This window comes from Periplaneta americana, chromosome 12, assembly GCF_040183065.1.
Source record: "Periplaneta americana isolate PAMFEO1 chromosome 12, P.americana_PAMFEO1_priV1, whole genome shotgun sequence".
NCBI lineage: Eukaryota > Metazoa > Arthropoda > Insecta > Blattodea > Blattidae > Periplaneta > Periplaneta americana.
In genome coordinates, this window is record NC_091128.1 from 68708065 (window position 1) to 68730993 (window position 22929).

Sequence of the window (22929 nt, forward strand, 5' to 3'; positions counted from 1 at the left end):
GTAACTCACATGTATTCTCCTATTAGTATATTAAATGTATAATATATCTCAAGTGAATTAATCGTCGTATTTATCTCGGGCATTTTAGGTCTTATAAATTGTGTGTTTGTGTGTGTGTGTGTGTGTGAGTGTGTATATTCCCCTTTATGTTATGTAACTGATTTTGATTATGTGTAATTTTCTACTTTATTTTATATGTTACATAACCGAGCTTGACTATTTGTAATTTTATATTATGTAACTGATCTTTTCTATTGTAATTTTCTACTATATTTTATGTAATTTCTAAGGTATTTTCTTTTGTGTTGTTTTGTAATCAAATTTTGTATTTCATGTATATTATTGAAACCTGGTTGAGTGGAAGAGAAGGCCTCATGGCCTTTACTCTGCCAGGAAAAATAAACCTACTACTACTACTACTACTACTACTACTACTACTACTACTACTACTACTACTACTACTACTACTACTACTACTACTGTACAAAATTTCATGAAAATCTGTTAAATAGGAGAAAAGTTAATAATACTAGTAGTTGTTAATTTTTCTATAAATTCAGCACCTATAAGAGGTAGTTTCCTTTATACAAACGTAATCAGAGTTTGTATACAAAACAAATATACAACCTATAACTACTGTACAACGTTTCATGAAAATCTGATAGATAGAAGAAAACTTATTAATTGTTCTCTAAATACATCCCCTGTAAGTGTAGTTCCCCTTGTCCAACGTAATCAGTTTGTATACAAAACAAATATACTACCCGAAACTATTGCACAAAGTTTTATGAAAATCTGTTACATAGGATAAAGTTAATAATTTTCTCTAGATGCAACACATAAGGGGTAGTTTCCCTTATAAAAACGTTATCAAAGTTTGTATAAAAGACAAATATACTAGGCTACATGTAACTACTGTACAAAGTTTCATGAATATCTATTAAATAGGAGAAAAGTTATTGATTTTCTCTAAACGCACCCTTTATAGCGGGTAGTTTCGTTTATACAAACGTAATCAGAGTACAAAAAATGTACTACTTGTAATTACTGTACATAGTTACATAGGTAATCTGTTAAATAGGAGAAAATATATTAATTATATCAAGCTAGATGTAATGTTTTGAACCATTGCGTGTCGCCGACCTTGGTGGCTAAAAGTCGTCCGTGTGTAAGCAGAAAACGCTGCCGCCGGTCGCGGGGACCGACTGCAAGACAGCGGCTGCAGTCGGTCTGCCGTCGGGGTCTGCGCTCGTGTGTAAAGCAACCGGCGTTTTCCATTTAAATACATTACCGACTGCATCCCCGCGACAAGCCGCTAAGGTCAACTGCTTTTTGCAGTCAACCTTGGCGGCAAAAAGTCGCCCGTGTGTAAGGGTCCTATAACCTCAACTCCGGTACTGTTTACATATGTATCACCACTTGACCTCTTCCTTTTAGCATCTCTCTTCCTCAAACTGGTGCTGCAGTAAATCTTTTTCCTTTTACTTCCATTGGGTTCCATTTCACTTCGTTTTATGTAAAAACAAACTTACATAAACTAACATCAACAGATCTAGTGCACAGCACAGGCTCCAGACAACTGCACATCAGACACGATAAGTGCTGCCATTCACTCAAATGACGAAGGTATGAAACTAAACTTGGAGGGAATATTCTATACAATATTGCGGATCACTTAAAACGATTTCCCGAAAAATGACCCATAGGTCTGTAAGTCTATATTCCAGAAAGCTCCTCAATTGTACTGTACTGTATAACGCAAAAGTAACTTAAAATGAATCTCATAACATTATTACTATTTACCACTTGCTTTGTATTCATTAAGAAACTTTTACAATTAATTGAAATTTCCCTTAACAAAAGAGTTGAAAATTAATGAGAATTTGTCATTGTAGATTGCACTTAAAAGTATGTAATTAGAACTTTCATAACATCATAGCACTCTTCATATTTATCATTTAAATAAAAAATAAGTAAATAAATAAATAAATAAATAAATAAATAAATAAATAAATAAATAAATAAATTACGACGGGAGAAAATATTATCAAATAAGTGAGACGGGAGACTGATGAAAATGTGGGTAAAATAGGAAGAACCCGTAAAACAAGGGAGACTGGCAACCCTAACTCAGCCTCTAACAGAAATGAGTAGCAGGGGCATTTCCTTGGGGGTAAAGGCAACAGGCACGTAGGACTGACATCCCTACTGCATTTAATGCCGATTGTCTGTTAAGGTGGGAGTCTTAACCTCTCGCCACCCTCTGAGCCGATTTGGCCTGTCATGGGCTTGACTTCACCTTTTTTATGATTATTAAAATGAGTTGTATAACTTACTAGCATTTTCAGATTTCTTCCTTTTAATTCTAAGTATTTAAGAATTTGCTTCGGTGCTTCACTCACGCATAACAAGAATGTTCACAAGGGATTGTAAATCCTTGGACATGGACAGTACGGTAAGCGTACTTTCCTCTGTTCTCCGCTATAGTTGTCCTGCTGTTTAGTCTCGGGCTTTAAAAACTTTAGTAGAATTCGGAACAAAAAGTATAAATAATTTTGTACCTATATGATAATTAATTTTTCGTACTCAGATGTTTTCTCACTAGCATTAAGTCAGTGATAGCCTACATCTCCTTTGTCAGCTTATTCTACATAATATTAAAAAATTAAAATGAGGACCTAATGCAAGAACTTCAAATATAACCCATTATGCAGTTCATCAGCAAATATCAACTTCAGTGGAAGGGTCATCTCGAACGAATGAATCGATGCAGAATTCCAAAAGCACTGCTTCATTACCATCCATATGGCAAAAGATCTCTGGGCCGTCCAAAGAAGAGATGGACTGAAAATTCTAGTTTGAGACCGTAACAGGCCACTTGGCCTAATACTTGTTAGGAAGAAGATGATGATGATGATTAAAAAATTACGAAGAAAATTATTTAAATTCTTGAACTGGATCGCCATTGTGTATTTTTAATTTGAAATTAAAGCCTTTAAGTTTTTACTAAAATTATAATATTTAATACACTTTATTCCTGTATAAATTGGCTTGTACTAAGACGGAATATGGACAAATTCTACCAGTACTCTGGAAGAAATCACTATAGACAAGCAGTCAGACAGACAGACAGACATTGCTGAAACGTGTAATTCGGCGATAATCTCGAATTGATTTTTTTACAACTTTACAGTAAATTTTAACGAGAAAGTAAAAAAAGTGTATCAGAAATGCAAATTCATAATATAGGATCATATGTCTATATCCTACAAGATTTTACTAAAAAATAAAATCCTGCTGAAACTTTTTAAATATAAAGTTAATATACAAAGTCTCATTTCAGGTTTTGCTGGGAGGGGGAGCAACCTTTTTTACGGAAAACTTTATACGGTACGCCCTTCCTATTTTATCTGAAATGAACTATTTTCCATACCGTATACTGGAGTAAACTTGACCATAAAACAGATTTAAACCATGATATCAGATGCACTGAACATATTTTTAAAGTTTATTATTTTTCTCCATTTCGTGAAACTTTTTTTTTATTATTTTAAGTCACAAATAGGGCTGACATAATGGCTTAACTTTTTTTGCTTTATGGTCAAGTTTACCTCACGTTACATTACATTTCCAGCTTCCACACATAGGCCTGGTTTTAACGTTTATCATACTCATAAACAATCCGTGGCGCTACAGCCCGTGAAGGGCCCAGACCGACCAGCCGGCTGCTGGCCTCATGCCCACATGCCGAAGCAGAGGTGGACCATCATCCAACCAGAATCGAGGTATCGTATGGTAAGCACGATGATCCCCCCAGCTGTTATAGTTGGCTTTCGCAACCGGATTTCTTTACCTATCGTAGCTCCCCAAGCGCATCACGATGCTGGGTGGGCACCGGTCCCATACACTGGGCGAAATTTCATGAGAAAATTTCTTTCCCCATGAGGACTCGAACCAGCGTGCATTCTGTAATGCGAGTCCTAAGCACGATGCCTGACCACGACGCCACGGCATGGGACTTACCATACTTATACGATACGTAATATACATATACTTTCTGTTAATATGATGCATGTGCGAAGAATTGAACACACAATTTTATTGATAAAGGAATTTTAATTTCAATTAACAAGAACACTTGTAGGCCTACTTTCATTTACATTATGTAACAACCACTAATGTAACAAAGGGTAACGCCTTGTTTTCATTTGAGGAAAGTCATTAACTAGCTCGTATTTTATTTTTTAAAGCGCAATGGTCGAATTGGAAATAAATTACTGCCGGTATGCACAGATTTGTCTTGCGATATAACTAGCTATTTTTGGGATTTCTTAAATACGACATTACTTCCGCGCACGAACTAAATAACGTAGCCTACTATATGTGACGTCACGCACTGCTGCAGGAATGTCTAAGAGAAGGTACAGAGTATGACGACACTATTGATTAGCGTAATTGAATGTGTGATCAGCTTCACTAAATAACAGTCAATTTAAAATTATTACTGCCGGTGTGCTTTCTGGCGTCTTATTTCACTTCCGGTATGCCATACCGGCCCATATCGACCACTGCTTAAGCGTTACGAATGTTTTGGCATTAAAAGTACAGTTCTCACATTTTTTCTTTAGTAGTTCTAGTTCTCAATTATTAATTTTTTTAAATCTTAAAATAGGGGAGGATAATTTTCCCCGTAAATGACTGCTCTGAATGTACTATTCTCTGTGAATCAGAATGAAGTTGACAACCAGGGTTGCCAGACGTCCTGATTTCCCAGGATTGTTCTGGATTTTAATGGTGTGTTCTGTGTCGAGTTATATTTGTCTCGGAATTAAAAAAAAAAAATACATATTTTTTTCACATTTCTATGAAATTATTTTTAAAATTCGTTATTCATTTTTTAAGATCCTGTTGAATGTTGTCATCATCGCCGCCTGGCACTTTCTATCGCGCTCTATTGAAATAAAAACCACAGTACTATAGCATGTATTAGGTAGGCCTATTGTAGAGTATTTTTATTCTTTACTCTCTTTAGAAGTTGATTTATTATTGATGGGATTTAAACACCTTATTATTATCACTCATTTTTTTTGTACAGATCAGGCTGTAAAATGACATTATTTTTCCAGACTTCATCAACAATTCAAACGAAATTTCAAACTGTAGCAATAATATAACAAAATTAAAAGCTTAGGTACTATATAATTAGTTGAATTACATAAAATCAGTTGTATTGCAAATTTAATTATTAATTCAAATGTTTAGTGACATTGAGTTATGCAGTATCATCATCTGTCCTGAATTCCTGATGAGAGAATCTGGCAACCCTGGTTACAACCCTTAGTGTAAGGCTTCTGTATAAAATCTATAAAACTGAAAGAAATAGACATTGACAAAGTGGGTGTATATCACAAGCGCACATCTGATCACTTGACAATGTTTCGAAAGCGCACATTTTAAACTAATTAAAAGTGTACTTTTAACGAAAGGTTTTAAATCTGCATATTTCCGTGGCAGACACCTTCTTAACACAACTTTTGAATGATACTACTGATTTAAATTTAGCCAAAGGTGACAGAGGAACATTTTCTGAATTGAGGCTATCTCGTTTATACAAAGAAAATGATCCCAACAATACGTCAACGAAGCAACTTTTTGGACTTAACTTTTGAATCGAAGACGCATTTTCTGAATTGATGTTAAACGCCCAAGTTGATCACATCATATTGAATTTTTTCGAGTAGCTCCATTCTTAGTAACTTTAAAAAAAATGACGCTTTATTTTCTCCATATTAGATAGATACTCCAGCTATTATACCAAGCGTCATTACAACAGCGTCATTTTAAAATACTTTTCTATGCACCAAAACCATAAATTCATTTGGTAATAGACGCACTGCAAACATTTCAGTTTGAAATGTGCACATTAAATAAATATATCGTAGTAGCCGAATAAGAAATGCCTGTCAGTAGAAAAAAATATAAACAGAGTGTTTAACGAAGTATAAAGAAAATGCAATGATTTCCTTAAGAAAAGGTGTTTCAAATCATTAGTTAAACTTTTAACGTATCTATTCATTACAGGACATCTTTATCAATAATATGCACACAACATTTTTAACCGCCCTGTAGTATATTTTAGTCAATTCTAAGTCGGAATGTAAATGTTGTGAGGTCCGGCTAAATATTTCAATGTGCGCTACTGTCTTATTTAAGAGTGTACTTCTCATTGATTTCAGTGTTCACTTTTGTCCTATTTAAGAGTGCGCTTCTGATTGATTTCAATGTGTGCTTCTTCTATCTTGTTTACAGTGCTCTTCTAATTGATTTCAATGTGCGCTTCTGTTTTATTTAAGAGTGCACTTCATATAGATTTCAATGTTCACTTTTGTCTTGTTTAATAATGCGCTCCTGATTGATTTCATTGTGCGCTTCTGTCTTGTTTACAATGCGCTTCTGATTGATTTCAGTGTGCGCTTCTGTTTTGTTTACAATGTGCTTCCGATTGATTTCAGTGTGCGCTTCTGTCTTGTTTACAATGCGCTTCTGATTGATTTCAGTGTGCGCTTCTGTTTTGTTTATAATGCGCTTCTGATTGATTTCAGTGTGCGCTTCTGTCTTGTTTACAGTGCGCTTCCGATTGATTTCAGTGTGCGCTTCTGTCTTGTTTACAATGCGCTTCCGATTGATTTCAGTGTGCGCTTCTGTCTTGTTTACAGTGCGCTTCCGATTGATTTCAGTGTGCGTTTCTGTCTTGTTTACAGTGCGCTTCCGATTGATTTCAGTGTGCGCTTCTGTCTTGTTTACAATGCGCTTCCGATTGATTTCAGTGTGCGCTTCTGTCTTGTTTACAATGCGCTTCCGATTGATTTCAGTGTGCGCTTCTGTCTTGTTTACAGTGCGCTTCCGATTGATTTCAGTGTGCGCTTCTGTCTTGTTTACAGTGCGCTTCCGATTGATTTCAGTGTGCGTTTCTGTCTTGTTTACAGTGCGCTTCCGATTGATTTCAGTGTGCGCTTCTGTCTTGTTTACAATGCGCTTCCGATTGATTTCAGTGTGCGCTTCTGTCTTGTTTACAATGCGCTTCCGATTGATTTCAGTGTGCGCTTCTGTCTTGTTTACAATGCGCTTCCGATTGATTTCAGTGTGCGCTTCTGTCTTGTTTACAGTGCGCTTCCGATTGATTTCAGTGTGCGTTTCTGTCTTGTTTACAGTGCGCTTCCGATTGATTTCAGTGTGCGCTTCTGTCTTGTTTACAGTGCGCTTCCGATTGATTTCAGTGTGCGCTTCTGTCTTGTTTACAGTGCGCTTCCGATTGATTTCAGTGTGCGCTTCTGTCTTGTTTACAGTGCGCTTCCGATTGATTTGAATGTGCGCGTCTGTCTTATTTACATTGTGCTTCTAATTTATTTCAATGTACGCTTCTGTTCTTGTTTACAGTGCGCTTCTGATTGATTTCAGTGTGCGCTTTTCAATCATAAAAAGGGTAAGATGTGTGCTTATGATGACCACTGAAAAAAGTCATATTGTTTTCCATTTTTAACGTAAGTATGATGTGGGTATATTATGACTTAATCAGTACTTACTTTGCTGGAAGAGTGCTGACATATGGCATTGCCACTTTGTCAACAAAACTGCCAAACCCAAGACGAAATTCCTTCGTAAGGCTTCGCATCACATCTGCCAACTTGGTGCCAAGTGCTGACAGCGTAGCCTTGTCGTCTTCCATGGAGGCAGATAGATCCATGAGGTAGTACAGGTCCACTGGATAGTCACGGGCATGTCTGTATGTCAGACTTAGGTTGTACACTTCTCCTGAAATTGTGATTTGTTATTTAAATCAGTTTCATTGTAAGAATATAATAAGTCTCGGCACTTCAGTGCCATTAGGTACATTATATGAGGAGGGGGTTTGATGAGTCCCTAGCACAATTTTTAGTTTTAACTAGAGTATTTCTTTTTCAACATAATGCTATTTTAACTCAATATGCCAATTATTTCAAGGTAATTGCGAAGATAATTTTTGAATTCGCGAGGGAATATTATTTCTATTGAATGGTTTGCTGTCATAGTACTGTTGATTCCTGAACAATAAAGTTATATTTATTTTTATTTGCTGTGCATCATTCCCTCTTTTTACTACTTTCATCTGAATATTCATTATTTAATTCTATGTCTTCGTTTCTATGAAATTTTCGTACGTAGGCTATATCGTTATTTGTCGATGGGGCAGGATTTTTAAATGGCCCGGAGCGGCAAACGGATTTGTATATTCTCATTATAATATAGGATCTATTGTGTAATGTGAAATACTTAGTCAAGTGGCTCTGTTTATGGGCATGGAGTTTCTAAAACATGTGTACAAAATCAGCAATGTCACACACAGTGCTCTTTATACAATGTTAATAAATGTAGGTTATTCCTAAGTCCGTGAAACATTTTAAAGTTTAATAACAAATAAAGTATGCAACATAATATGGTAATTGACATGTCGATAGAGAAACTCTCCAAGTTTTTTTTTAAATAAGAAAAGTCCGCTCTTAGTTGCCATGATTTATCGCTAGGTAGCACTAGTTATCAATAATGGCAAAATGACATTATTTTACTAAATGTGAGCAATCGTTTTGTATGTTGGAATATGCAAGGACCTCGTCAAAGATTTGAAGTAGACGTTTCGCTGACTTGCTCATCTCGACGAAGCAACTTTTCATCTCTCCGGAAAAGTGAATCGGCACAATGTACGCATATGGGGAACTGAAATTTCCCGCGCAGTCATAGAGCATGTGTGAGACTTACCTAAGGTGAATGTCTTCTGTATGAATTCGAAAGAGAAGGTGTATGGGCCATTTTTTTTTTTGTAGAGCCCATCGTCACTGGGATGATTTACTTGGACATGTTACAAATCTGGCTGATACCTCAGCTGAATGAAAACAGAAATGATTACATCTCTCAGGAAGATGGATCTCCCTGTCACTATCACAACAACGTGCGAGAGTATCTTAATCAAAATTTGCCACAGAGATGGATAGGACGCACAAGACAAGAAGATGACGCGTTAATGAAATGGCCATCACGATCACCGGATTTAACTCCGTGTGACTTGTTCTTTTGGGGGTTTGTAAAGGATATTGTTTATGTGGTCAACCGTGATATGCTGGAACGTGTACGGGGCGAGATGGATTACCGCATGGATGTATGCCGTATTAGCAAAAGAGGACACATTGAGCATCTGTGAGGTAAGTAACATAACTTGGAGAGTTTCTCTTAATTCTAGTGTAAAGCAATTTGTTATTCGTTGTGTAGTTTAGTAGTTATGAATTTCTTAAATGTTTCACGGACTTATGAATAGCCCTGTATAATACGAGTAGTCTAAATACTGTGGCTGCACACTTATTGCTGCATTTTCACTTATCGCTCTCAAATTTCCCTTCTTTTGAGTCCTAATTGAGGTTTGGAAACAGAAAATAGTTGATGGACCAAATATTGTGAATATGGCAATCAACACAACAGTTCACTTGGACACCCTTACAGCGTTCCTTCACTTCCAAACGCTCTCTTAAAGAATGATTGAAAGTGATGCAATATTTCAGGAAATCAATCAGGATAATTAATTCCTTCTGTATAAAAAAAATATTTTCTGAACTCGAAACTGTTTTTGAGGAGAGCACGAAGGATGCTTACATTTCCGACGTAAAATACATCTTTCCCGCACCGAGTATGAGCACTAGTTCGAGGATCCGTGGTAAAACAAAACATGACAGAATTTCAAGTGCTTGCACTTTGTGCTACAGCCGTATGCTAATGTTATTAGTAGTGAGGTCATGAACCAATGTGACAAAGCCCAATGATGCCACCACCCCTTGCTACGGTGATCAAGGTGCAAAAGTTGCGTATAAAATTAGTCTTGGCCTGCGACCTCTTTCAGTAATATCTTGATATGGAAAGCAACTACAGATCTGTGCGACCACTCGTTTGATTTGTAATCACGACTTCTGTAAGATTAAAGTGTTAATAGATACATATGACACACTTTGAGTGAACCATAGTGGAAAATTTGAGCTGGGACTAATTTCAGAATGTCGCTTCATATGAAGAGAAAATATATTGCATGCCCTTCATTAATTACTTCTCTTATCATAGACCCATACCCTCTATTTGTAAACCGAAACATAAATAAAACATTCAAACTAACACAACTGTAGTTTCATTCCCGAAACTGGGTGGCAGATTCTACGTGCCGATGTATCCGTGATACAGCGCAGAATTTTTTTAGGATTGAAGTGATGAACACATGTTTCGTCGGTAGTAACATACATGCCCGAAAACGTTATTTTTCTATTTTGAAAATAATGGACAATTGGACAATGGTAAGGCAAGATATCACCCTTTTCAGCTTATGATCGGCATTCACTGTTTAAGGGAGTGACATATTACAGCAAGATACTCGACAATTTCTGTCATCAATGAGTCATTCCACGTCAAATCGCACAAAATTATACAAATTTTGACCTTCATATTTCTGATTGCGTTTATATTTTTTTTACCAACTCTATGGATCTAATAAACCAACAAGTGTATTTTTATTTCCTCCTAAGTCTACATGTTTTTAAAATATTGCATATTAAAATTCGTTAAAAATGTCGCACAATGCAACATTTAAAGCGTCATATTTCTAAGGATATTTATGTTAAAATTGTTTTGAAAAATGAATTTAAAAGCTTAAAGTACTGTCTTTTGTTAAATATTTACTAACTAATTGTAACATAATTATTACAAATATTTTTTATGATTCAATTTTTAAAAGTTAGATATCAATGTAAAATAGCCGTATTAAAAATCTAAGAAAATGCCTACTAGGTGCACTGAAGTATTCTGAATAATTCCAGAAAAAATCACAATGGGATCTCCAATAGTTTAATGGAAATTTAATCCCTTACGAAACAATATGTAGCAGTCGGTGCAGCAGCAGTGGACGGAAAGCGTTGAAACGCGCTGGGAGTTTTATCGGCGCTGGAAGATCGCGCGAACTTTGCAACATTACGGATCAAGTCACTCGAGGAAACACTGCTAATTTACTTATTATATCTTCAAATATTTGTACATTATGCTTTCTAACGTTTGTTTTCATTCACACTACACTTTAAATTTTCATTCGCCTACCTTCTTTCTCGAAAGAAAATTGTTTTACTAAATCTTCAGTTTTTAACAACGGAATGAAAGAATGTAATAATGTACCAGTTATTGGTTTTGGATTGTGGTATCTGGCCTGGAAATTTTCAGTGTGGTTTTTGTGCTTATTCGATGGACAAAATATAAATGATACGTTAGAAATGTTTTTTGTGACCAATCAAACAGTTTTTTTGTGTTTTTATACGATCTTGTATAGGCTGGCTCTCGTGGCAAGTCTTTTAACAGTTCCTCCAATGTCATCACTTGGACCTTTACCATGCGACGTTGCAAAGAAGTGTCATTCAGCGCTAGTTCCATAATCGTCTTCATGTAAGCAATTATTTTTAAAATTCTTTTTGTTTTTGTAATGTGAACTTGATCCATCGGAAAAGTAGATTATTTTTTTCATATCGTTAAATTCTTGCTTTAAGAAATTGATTGCTTCGGATTGAAAAAAATGATAGAAATCGGTGTCATGTTTCATGCTTTCTGAGATGACAATAATATTTTTGTAACGAATTTCTGTATCTTCTTTGAAATATACTACGAAAGGATGTACAGTGTTACTATAAATATCTTTCCGATTACAAACTTGAATAACTATCGTTAGGAGACACTTAGAAACATGATATTGATATCAATGGAAAGAGAAACTCAAATATTTTTTGTTATATTGGTGAACCTGTCGCAAATTGATTAATTTCGTTGCTAGGAGACGATATAACAGAAAACCGGCTGCAAACGAAGACAGGAGGGCATTTTGTGTGCTACATTTTCACATATCCCAGTCTATTGTCACTGTACAACGCAATTTTAGAAAAAAATTTGGTGTTGATTCACCCAGTGGGCCCAATATCAGTAAGTGGACGCTGACTTCAAAACGAGGGGACGCATCTGTAAGCGGAAGTCAACCGGTCGTCCATCAGTAAGTGAGGCGAATGTGGAGCGTGTGAGAGAGAGTTTCACACGAAGTCCACAGAAATCCACCGTAAAAGCCAGTAGTGAATTAAACATCCCCCAACAAACTGTGTGAAAGATTTTACGGAAACGTTTGAAGTTCCATCCATATCGTCTGCAATTGTTGCAGGCTCTGAAACCAGACGACAAAGCCAAGGGACAGTCTTTCTGTGAGGAGATGCAACTCAGAATGGAAACTGAAGGTTTCATCGAATCATTGGTGTTTAGTGACGAAGCCACTTTCCATCTGTCAGGAAAAGTACACAAACACAATGTCAGGATATGGGCTTTGGAAAATCCTAACAGTTACGTGGAACATGTACGCGACTCCCCCAAAGGGAACGTGTTTTGTACTGTAAGCCGTGAAAAGGTGTATGGCCCTTTCTTTTTTGTCGAGGCGACAGTCACAGGTAATTCGTACCTAGACATGTTACTGTTATGGCTTCTTCCACAACTAGAACAGGACATCGAAGGTCCCATTTTTCAGCAGGATGGGGCACGACCCCATTACCACTTAGATGTCAGAAACGAACTGAATACATGACTTCCAAGGAGATGGATTGGACGTGGTGGCCGTGAAGATTTAGAATGTTTGTATTGGCCTCCACGTTCCCCCGACCTCACTCCTTGTGATTTTTTCTGTGGGGTTTTATAAAACAACAAGTATATCAGCCACCATTACCACCTACCATTGAGGATCTTCGTGTCCGCATCACAGAGGCCATTGCACTGGTGAATGATCCAATGCTACAACGTGTATGGCAGGAAATTGACTACAGACTTTATGTGTGCTCACATTGAGTACATGTGACTTACTTACGGTTGTGAACCAAATGTTTCTCTTTCTTGTGTGAAAAAAAAAAAAATAAAAAAATTGTTGGAGTTTCTGTTTCTGTTGATACCAATTTCATGTTTTATAATCTTTGCTAATTTAAGAGTAGCACATGTGATTTAACCGAATGGATAACAAAACATATTTGAGTTTCTCTTTCCATTGATACCAATATCATGTTTCTAAGTGTCTCCTAACGATAGTTATTCAAATTTGTAATCGGAAAGATCATTTATAGTAACACTGTATTGTGGCTTGGCATTTGTTCCAATGCACACCTTGTACTGAATCTTGTATTACAAATGAATAATTTTCAGAAAAGTCTGCAATAACTATGTAATTTTCAGGTTGTACATTTTCTTTGCATTCCGTCAAAAATAAAATATGGCTAACTTTTGAAGGGATGACGATGCATCTTCTGCATGAAAAACTTTAGTTGCGGAGAAGTCTTTTACTTTTTGAAACTTTTCACGGGGGTATCGTTTTCGTTGTAGTTTTCTTTTCTTGATAGGAAATTCTATTGGCATCAAACTCTTGTTTAATTCCTTAATATTACTGATTTCTAGCGCTGTATCCATAGAAGTGCTAGAAGGAGAACTGGGATAATCACTTGCTCTGTTCGCACTTTCATTTGATTTATGTTTATTAATATCACAAGAACTACCGGCATCACATATAATTTCACCTGACGTATCCGGAAGTTGGTAGATTTTTTACGGAACGAACCATATATTCGCACATTCAAAGACTTCTTTAAATTGAGTTTTATCAATAAATCGCGACTTACGCGTCATAGTGTACTTTTCTTTTTAAAAGCGTGATTAGGTAGGTCAAATGGATTTAAACACTTGTTATATATTACGCGATCTTTACCGTCGCTCATGTTGTATAGAAGTCACGTCACTCTATGAAATTCAAACTCTGACTGATTATTTTTCTCTTTTATATTTTGTCTCCTGCCATCTGTTTACTGCTATAAAGTTTACTGCCTTACCCAGCCTTGCTATCATTAAACACTTGGCTATATTACAGTATATACATATAGCATTGTGAAGGGCTCCCCCTCTTAGCTGAGCTGACAATAATAAAATAACTTTAGATAAGATATTTACAGTTCCTTAAGGTATATTAACAATTTGATGAATGAATGCATTTGTTTTGTAGTGTGGCGACATCAGTTATTATATGCAACGGGGGATTTCGTAAAACTTTCCGCGGGCAGCCTACAGCCGCAAGCTGTTCATTAGCTGGGAATCGCGAGCGCACTTGCATGCCTCCGGAAAATAAATTGTTACAAATGTATGTGTGCAGATCCCACATTTCTAAATGCAGTAGTTTACAGATAATACATCAGGAAACAAGTCTATATTTTTTCCAGATTTTTAATTTGGCTATTTAATATAGTAATTTTTCTTTGAAAAAGAAATTATTCTATTAAAAAATTAGGCTAAATTTTAAATTTATTTGTGATAGCCTAAAGTAATAAAAAGTGTTGTATTTAGTCTTTCAAATGCGCCAAACCGCAAATCTCAATTTTATATAGATACAGAGTTCCAAGTGAGTTTATATAACAGTGCGCGCATAATTTGCGTAATTTCAAATAGTCATAACTACAGAAATAATTAATAATTGTGAAAGTAAAACAATACGGGTCTCGTTATTTGATGTCTGGAAATCATGAAAAAAAAAATCGACCATTTACGAGAAGGTCGTGTTTTATTGCTGTGCGATTTGACGTGGAATGACTCCAAGAAAAAGATTACATGAAAGCCTGCAAAACTGTAGGTCATGAAATCCAGTGCCATCTGGAATGGGCTCAAAACTTGGAAATCTCATAGAGTGAAGTCAATTGAACAGCTCTGAAAAAATTAATTCCATAAACTGACTGATAACCCTTTTGGTGTATTCCCTGCTTCGAATTTACGACGACGAACAAATGATAGCCGCTGGGACATGATGAGTCACATTCATAATATATTATCTACATGTCAAGCACTCATCTCCTATTATCTGTGCATTTTGAACTGGAGGATCAATGTCACGTACAAACGTACAAAAGTACAAACCACGCACGAGTCACTGAACTGAAAACAGTGAACTGAAGCACTGGTAATTCCGGCTGTCCCAGCTGACTTTAGTTGAGGAGAACGGTCCAGGATTGGGGTAAGTACACGTGGCAAATGCAACCCATTGCTTGACCTTGAGCCGTTAGTTCGAAATGCACTGATATTAGTCTACACTAAGAGTGTCCATTGTACAATAAGCATTGAGTTTGGTTGTCGTTGATTGCCTTGTGGTTCCGAAGTTCAAACCCGGTCGAGGGTAAAGGATTTTTAAGGGCAATGAATTATCTTGACTTACTTCGGAAGAAAAGTAAATCTGAGAGATCCGTGTCCTAGATTTTACGACACGCAGATGTAAACGCCCTGTTTGTGAATAAGGGATCTTCATACAAAATGTAGCTAGGTGTCATTTGTCGAGGTAGTTAGCAAAATGGACCGGTTTCACAATTAGTCTAGGGTATTCTTTTATGCGTGTGTAAATATAATAAAGGTACTATAAAGAAATATACAATACATACAATGCAAGTTGATGGCAGAGAGTCCGCATTTTTAGAGAACATTTTATTTAAACTTCATGTAGGATATAATGTGTGTGCATGTAACTGCGTCAAATTATTATACAGGCGGCAGGCGGCATGAAAATGATCGCTTTTCTTTTGTTATTGATTATGGCATTGTTGAGGCTATGTCAGATAATACCATAGACAAATAAATAGATAATACTGCGCTGTGTTTTATCGCTCCAGTCAAAAGAAAACGGTATCAGTTCTCTGCCAATATATATTATTTTTTAGAATTTATAAATTATACAAATATTATGTACGAGTACCGTATATGTCATTTCCAAGTGGATAATTAATAGTGCAAAAACGCTTATAACACACAAAGGAAACCGCTTGTCTAATAAATGGACTGTATGTATGTATGTATGTATGTATGTATGTATGTATGTATGTATGTATGTATGTATGTATGTATGTATGTATGTATGTATGTATGTATGTATGTATTATTGTATGTATGTATGTATGTATGTATGTATGTATGTATGTATGTATGTATGTATGTGTGTATGTATGTATGTTCATATAGATTAACAGAAATAATGTGACGGTTATTATAATAATTATTGTAATGAAGATGTTCATTCTTTGCGGTGGCTGCGTGGTCTAGAGTCTGGTAGATCATCAGTCTGGTATTTGGGCGATCCACGTCAGGCCTGGAAGTTTTAATTCAAAAAGCCATATTGACACTTGTCATTACAGTTTCGATTTTTCTCGGTTCTTATGTTTCCCCATTAGACATCAATATCATACCATCCCATCACCATGCATTATTATTTCGTAGCGATGCGCGTGCTGGGTGCTAGTCTAGGGATGAGAGAGTTGTCTGCTCGAACTTGGATACTCCGCGAACCTTAACTGATGTGGGCTGGAATGCGCCTAGCTGGGGGTTAGGACAACAGATCCTCAATGGTCACATTGCTGATTCATAATGACTTTCCTCCGTTAATATAACGTAATGCTAACACATTCTCGAAATATGCACACTCACCTACATGAAGCTTCAGCTTCACATGCTGAGGCCGGAAAAGTACTTCGCTGCTGAATTGTTTGTCCTCTGTGATCTCGAATTGGTTGGGATTTTTCTTCGGATAGATGAATTTCGCTGGACACGCAATCTTCCCAGCTTCAAAACATCTGTTAGACCCAGCGGTGAATATCTGCAATGAAACATTGCGAATCTTCACTGAGAGGTTTTAACATGAAACGTCTGTTTTCGACCTACACGGAAAGACAATTGTAACATATTGACATGAAAGGTTTTTGTACTCTAACGTCACTTATGGTACCACGAAAACAGAAATGTGGGATGAACTTCGTGCCTCGTGGTTTTCTACCCGGTCCGTTTCCCTTCATTATCCATTTAATGTGCCTGGAAGTTTTGCACACTGTCCTCGTCTTCATGTGGTAGCTTTAAATTACAATTAATAATTATATATAATAATAAATTTTCAGTCAAATACACTTTTCAATTTGTGAGGTCAGATAATCTGTTACATCACAATATTTAGTACGAAGTCACTAATATTTTCGACTTTAAAAAGTCATCTTCAGGTGCATGAGATGCAAACAATATTTAAAAATAGGTGATAAGTTGATCTAGCAATTAATAACATGGTAAGTAATGCACGTACTGGCATTTACAATTATATAAATTTCGTGCCTCTTGAGGTAAACTGTACATGGTAAAGCTAAACACTGATGCTAGATTTTCGTGTGTATATGAGACAAGGAGAAGGCACAGCATGATATTAACCTTATACAATTAAAGGCTAAGTATTCTCATTAGATCGCTTTAAATTACGTCAAATTTCGGCTTTCATCCTCCAAAATTCTCTTATGTTCCTTCAACGATATGATTAAAAACGTAGTGAGACAACTGGCCAATAGGCATTCCTCCATATGAAAATTTTACAAGTTATAAATATCTACACGAATATTACTGGCCAATAGGCATTCCTCCATATGAAAATTTTACAAGTTATAAATATCTACACGAATATTACTTCCTGTCGAGGCGGAATTGCGCTCGGGCTTGGGTTCGATTTCCGCTTGGGCTGTTACCTGGTTGGGTTTTTTTCCAAGGTTTTATCAAACCGTAAGGCGAATTTCAGGTAATCTATGGCGAATCCTCGGCTTATCTGGCCAAATAGCATATCATTATCACCAATCCCTTCGACATTAAATAAACTAGTAGTTGATACAGTGTCATTAATAACCAAGCATAAAAATCTATTGCAGGAATTCAAGGAATCTGGTAAGGTGTGGAATGCGTCATTCCTCATTTAATTCTACGTTGCACAATTATTGAAGTTGATACAATATCGTCAAGTGAAGTCACAGCTCGCTTTAACAGAGCACGGCAGGAACGATATGCAGGGCAAGTTAACTTCGGAAGCATGCGGTCAGCTGGGTAACCACTTCCTTCAAGGCTCACTGAGCTTACGTTGTTGCAACGGAAGCCTTCACTCCGGCATCTCGCAACGATTTTCTTCGACTAAACAACTCTCATTGCAGCTGCTCTTTCCTGTTCGATATAGTCGTGACGTGGACTTTAATAATGATGATGAAGAATGTTTTGGGCTATTTAGTTTTTCGTTATATCAGACTGTTAGTACAGTAGAAGCCCGATATAGAGAGTGATATAACGCAATGAAGAATATGTCCTCCGAGAGAACAACACCATTATTAATTCATTAGTAAAATTCTTAATTTTAAAAATTCAGTAGCTACATTAGTTTGCATAGAACCATGATGTATTCTACAAATTTAGTACTAACCCTATCTCGAATTGAGAGGGAGTCCCATGCCATTTCTAGCATCCCATTACTGTAATTTCGCATTACTTACTTACTTACTTACTTACTGGCTTTTAAGGAACCCGGAGGTTCATTGCCGCCCTCACATAAGCCCGCCATTGGTCCCTATCCTGAGCAAGATTAATCCAGTCTTTACCATCATATCCCACCTCCCTCAAATTCATTTTAATATTATCTTCCCACCTACGTCTCGGCCTCCCCAAAGAAAATTTTTCCCTCCGGCCTCCCAAGTAATTTCGCATTACTTAATGTTTTGATTCCAAATAGTTTTTTTGTGAAGTGCAGGGAATTCTACCAGTTTAAAATCAGTTAAGTACAAAATAAACAGTTAAACCTGCAGCAACCGATTTTGGCAATTTTCTCAGGAAACTCCCTTCACATAGTTCTGTTTTTAGGCTCTCGTATCCGATCATTAGCAACCCTTTTGAGTCTTGAGTTTTGTGCACGTGTGATGTCTAAAGATAGGAATTTACCCATAGAGACTACAAGGTTAGGTATGCATAGAGTGGTCGTTGTACTCACGAGAAACATATCCCTATTCAATTGTTGCGATACAAAACACATTTAAATTATTACCTGGCCATACCTCAGGCTTCATGTCATTCATGACGTAACGATAGTCTAAGCACAACTAATCTAATATCCTAATGTTGTGGTATAAATTCCTACTTTTAGTTATGTCTCATGACACTCTACAGGTCACCCTTCCATATACCACGGTTAAGCTATGGCGCGGGGATGACGCATATCTCCATACAGCCGTGTTATATCGGGCTTCTACTGCATTGTTATTGTAACATATTTGATGAGTGAAACTGTGAACAAAGTTTTAGTCAATTCCAGTTTTCGTTATAATAGACAGTATTAGATTATATTTGATGTGGAAAGTTTTGGGCATTACACTTTTTAATTAAATCGCATAGTCTTATAACATAAATTGGAGATTTATCCTTCGAAGAGGTGGAAAAATTCAAATATCTTGAAGCAACAGTAACAAATATAAATGACACTCGGGAGGAAATTAAACGCAGAATAAATGTGGGAAATGCTTGTTATTCGGTTGAGAAGCTTTTGTCATCTAGCCTGCTGTCAAAAATCTGAAAGTTAGAATTTATAAAACAGTTATATTACCGTTTGTTCTGTATGGTTGTGAAACTTGGACTCTCACTGCGAGAGAGGAACAGAAATTAAGGGTGTTTGAGAATAAGGTTCTTAGGAAAATATTTGGGACTAAGAGGGATGAAGTTACAGGAGAATGGAGAAAGTTACACAACGCAGAACTGCATGCATTATATTTTTCACCTGACATAATTAGGAACATTAAATCCAGACGTTTGAGATGGGCAGGGCATATAGCACGTATGGGCGAATCCAGAAATGCATATAGAGTGTTAGTTGGGAGACCGGAGGAAAAAAGACCTTCGGGGATGCCGAGACGTAGATTTTTTTAGTTGGTTATTTAGCAACGCTGTATCAATTACGAGGTTATTTAGTGTCGATGAGATTGGTGATAGCGAGATGGTATTTGGCGAGATGAGGTCGAGGATTCGCTATAGATTACCTGGCATTCTCCTTACGGTTAGGGAAAACCTCGGAAAAACCCAACCAGGTAATCAGCCCAAGCGGGGATCGAACCCGCGCCCGAGCGCAACTTCAGACCGTCAGGCAAGCGCCTTAACCGACTGAGCCATGCCGGTGCGGTGGCTTCAAGACGTAGATGGGAGGATAATATTAAAATGGATTTGAGGGAGGTGGGATATGATGATAGAGACTGGATTAATCTTGCACAGGGTAGGGACTGATGGCGGGCTTATGTGAGGGCGGCAATGAACCTGCGGGTTCCTTAAAAGCCATTTGTAAGTAAGTAAGTAAGTAAGTAAGTCTTATAACATATTCCATGAGAAAAGCTGTGAAAAAGTTTTGAGCCATTTCAATTTTTCTTACATTATAGAGTATTATAAGATTCATAATTCGAACTCTATGAAAAAAAAAAAAAAAAAATTGAAAATATCCACAATTGGAAATAATCAGAAAATTACGTTATTTTATTTATTTTATTATTTTTTTTTTTTAGAAAATTCTCACGCACACACGCTCCTTTATTTTGTAAGTTTCACCTAAAACACACTGCGCATGTGCAGTATACAAGGGCCTTTTATACCAGTAAATGCTACTTGTGGACAGTGGTGTGAAATTGTTGCTTAAATACAGGTGGACTCCCATCAAGACTCGCTCCAAATTTTAATTCTGTCTCTGTAAATACAACAATGAAGATTTTCACAAATTTATTCTCATTCAACTAATTGTCTAGTGCAGGAGTCGTCAGCACAGAGCACGCTGGGGCTAGCCTCTCTTACCCGCTGAAAACGCAGTGCACTATAATGCTCTCGTAGCTGCTAGCGGATATGCTCTCTATCTCTCTCTGTTGCACGACGGTGCACACGGGACAGCACCGCGTACCCATTGCATATTTCAGCGAGTGCTGACGACCACTGGTCTAGTGGATAAAGGGGAGAATGTTATGTTTCGTTTAATGACGCTTGCAACTGCCGAGGTTATATCAGCGTCGCCGGATGTGCCGGAATTTTGTCCCGCAGGAGTTCTTTTACATGCCAGTAAATCTACTGACATGAGCCTGTCGCATTTAAGCACACTTAAATGCCATCGACCTGGCCCGGGATCGAACCCGCAACCTTGGGCATAGAAGGCAAGCGCTATACCAACTTGCCAACCAGGCCGACTAAAGGGGAGATAATTGTGGCGGACAAGATGGCAGTTGAGGTTTTTCTCGGGGTTCTCCCGTTTTCTCATATGTATTAGGCATCTACATCATTCAGTAACATTCCCCGAACGCCGGCTGTAGACTCACGAACTCCGACGCCTCCTCCCGAAATTCAAAGAAAGAGGGATACATTTGTGCCATGGTGAAGAATCCAGAAAGCTTGCGCTATTCGATTCAGTTTTGAGTAATGGAATGGAATTTTGGGGAGGGGGCACCATGACCCAGTACAGCGATCTTTCACGATTTATTGCGCTAACCCTCAAGCTAGGCGCATTTCCAAATCCACACCGACTGACTACACTAAGGTTCGCTGCGTACTCAGGTTTCGAGCAAGCCATCCCACTCGTCCCTAGGCCAAACTCCTCCGTGCGTCGCCAGGCGGCGTTCGGGGGATGCTGAGGAATGATGACGAAATGGAGAAATGTTGACGGAATCATGTAAATGCCTAATATGGGGAAACGAGAGAACCACGAGAAAAACCTCGACTGCGATCTTGTCCGCCACAAGTATTTTCCAATGAATAGTTTCAGGCCTGGCCGGGACTCAACCCGGATCGCTGCATGACAGGCTGAAGGTCTGACCACTCAGCCACCGTAGAGGTTTAGTTTTGACTAAAATCAGATATAGTAAAAAAAAAAAAAAAAAAAAAAAAAAAAAAAAAAAAAAAAAAAAACATCACTTGAAGAAGGAAATGGGCTACGTATTTGTTTCTCACACTTCCCGTTATAGCAGCTACTCTGATAAATGTTTCCGGGTTTGAGAGGTTATCTTTCAGGACTGGGCTACAGTGTTTTGTCACTGCCACCAGTACTGCTGTCTGTTTCATACAACTAATTTCGCACCATTTGAAAGTTATGTTATTCTGATAAAAATCAACAATTTTACGGAAATGCACGTTTTCAACTCTCCTGATACCAAACAAGGTGGTATTTGCAATGTTATTTGTCAGCCAGTTTATCTACGTGTACGTCTGTTCATTTATGTACAGCGATTTCTCCTAAATTATTTGTCAGATTTTACTCGCATCCAAATCTAGCCTATGTGTACATTTATAAGAATGTTAAATTGAAATATAGGCCTATTTTTACTACAATTTTAATTTACTTTAAAAATAGAAAAGAAAAAGGGGACACGGCAAATTCATATCCTATCTTATCATATCGAGTCCTATTGGGGTAGTAAAAACATAAACATAACGAATTAGACTAGACAGCATTTCGGAAGGCGGTCTACTGCTATATGCGCCGTAGCATTTCTGGTATGTGACGTTACAAGCTTGTACAGTAGAACCAATCGGAATCAGTCTGTAATTAGTACTCCCCGAGTTCGTTTGTTCGCGTATGAGTGTTTCAATACATTGAATAAGTGAAACTAACATTTACTGTGTGTGTGTGCAAGATAAATAAATGGAAGAAGAGACTGTAAAAAGACAAGTATTACACAGGCAGGCACGGAAAATAGTGTTTAAGGCGTATAATTATTTTAAAAACGTTGACGAGCAGAACGCTGCCGGCCATCTTGATGCTGGCTGCAACGTTGCCAATGACTGCAGAAGCATGTGGTGTGGGATTGAGAACCGTGCAAAGAATATTGTTAGTGAAGGAAAGAAGGTTTGTTTGGTGTCATGCTTACAGTAATCAACGGCTAATGTCATTATTGTCTTTTGATAATTTAAATTCTCTCCTGCGCTATTTGTATTGCATGTAAGCCTGAAGTACGATGTGGCAGTGTTGTACGCTGCCTTGCT

At 37.2% G+C, this 22929-nt stretch overlaps 1 protein-coding gene across 1 annotated transcript in view; it reads right to left on the minus strand.

Moving 5' to 3' along the window:
- The window catches only part of LOC138710534 (integrin beta-PS-like), a 111973-nt gene that overhangs the window by 77649 nt on the left and 11395 nt on the right, over nt 1-22929 (minus strand). Inside the window, exons 2-3 of the mRNA XM_069841499.1 lie at nt 16573-16741; nt 7584-7812 (exon numbers count right to left, since the gene is read on the minus strand). Coding sequence (XP_069697600.1) covers nt 7584-7812; nt 16573-16741 — 398 coding nt within the window. The remainder of the gene's footprint in view (nt 1-7583; nt 7813-16572; nt 16742-22929) is intronic.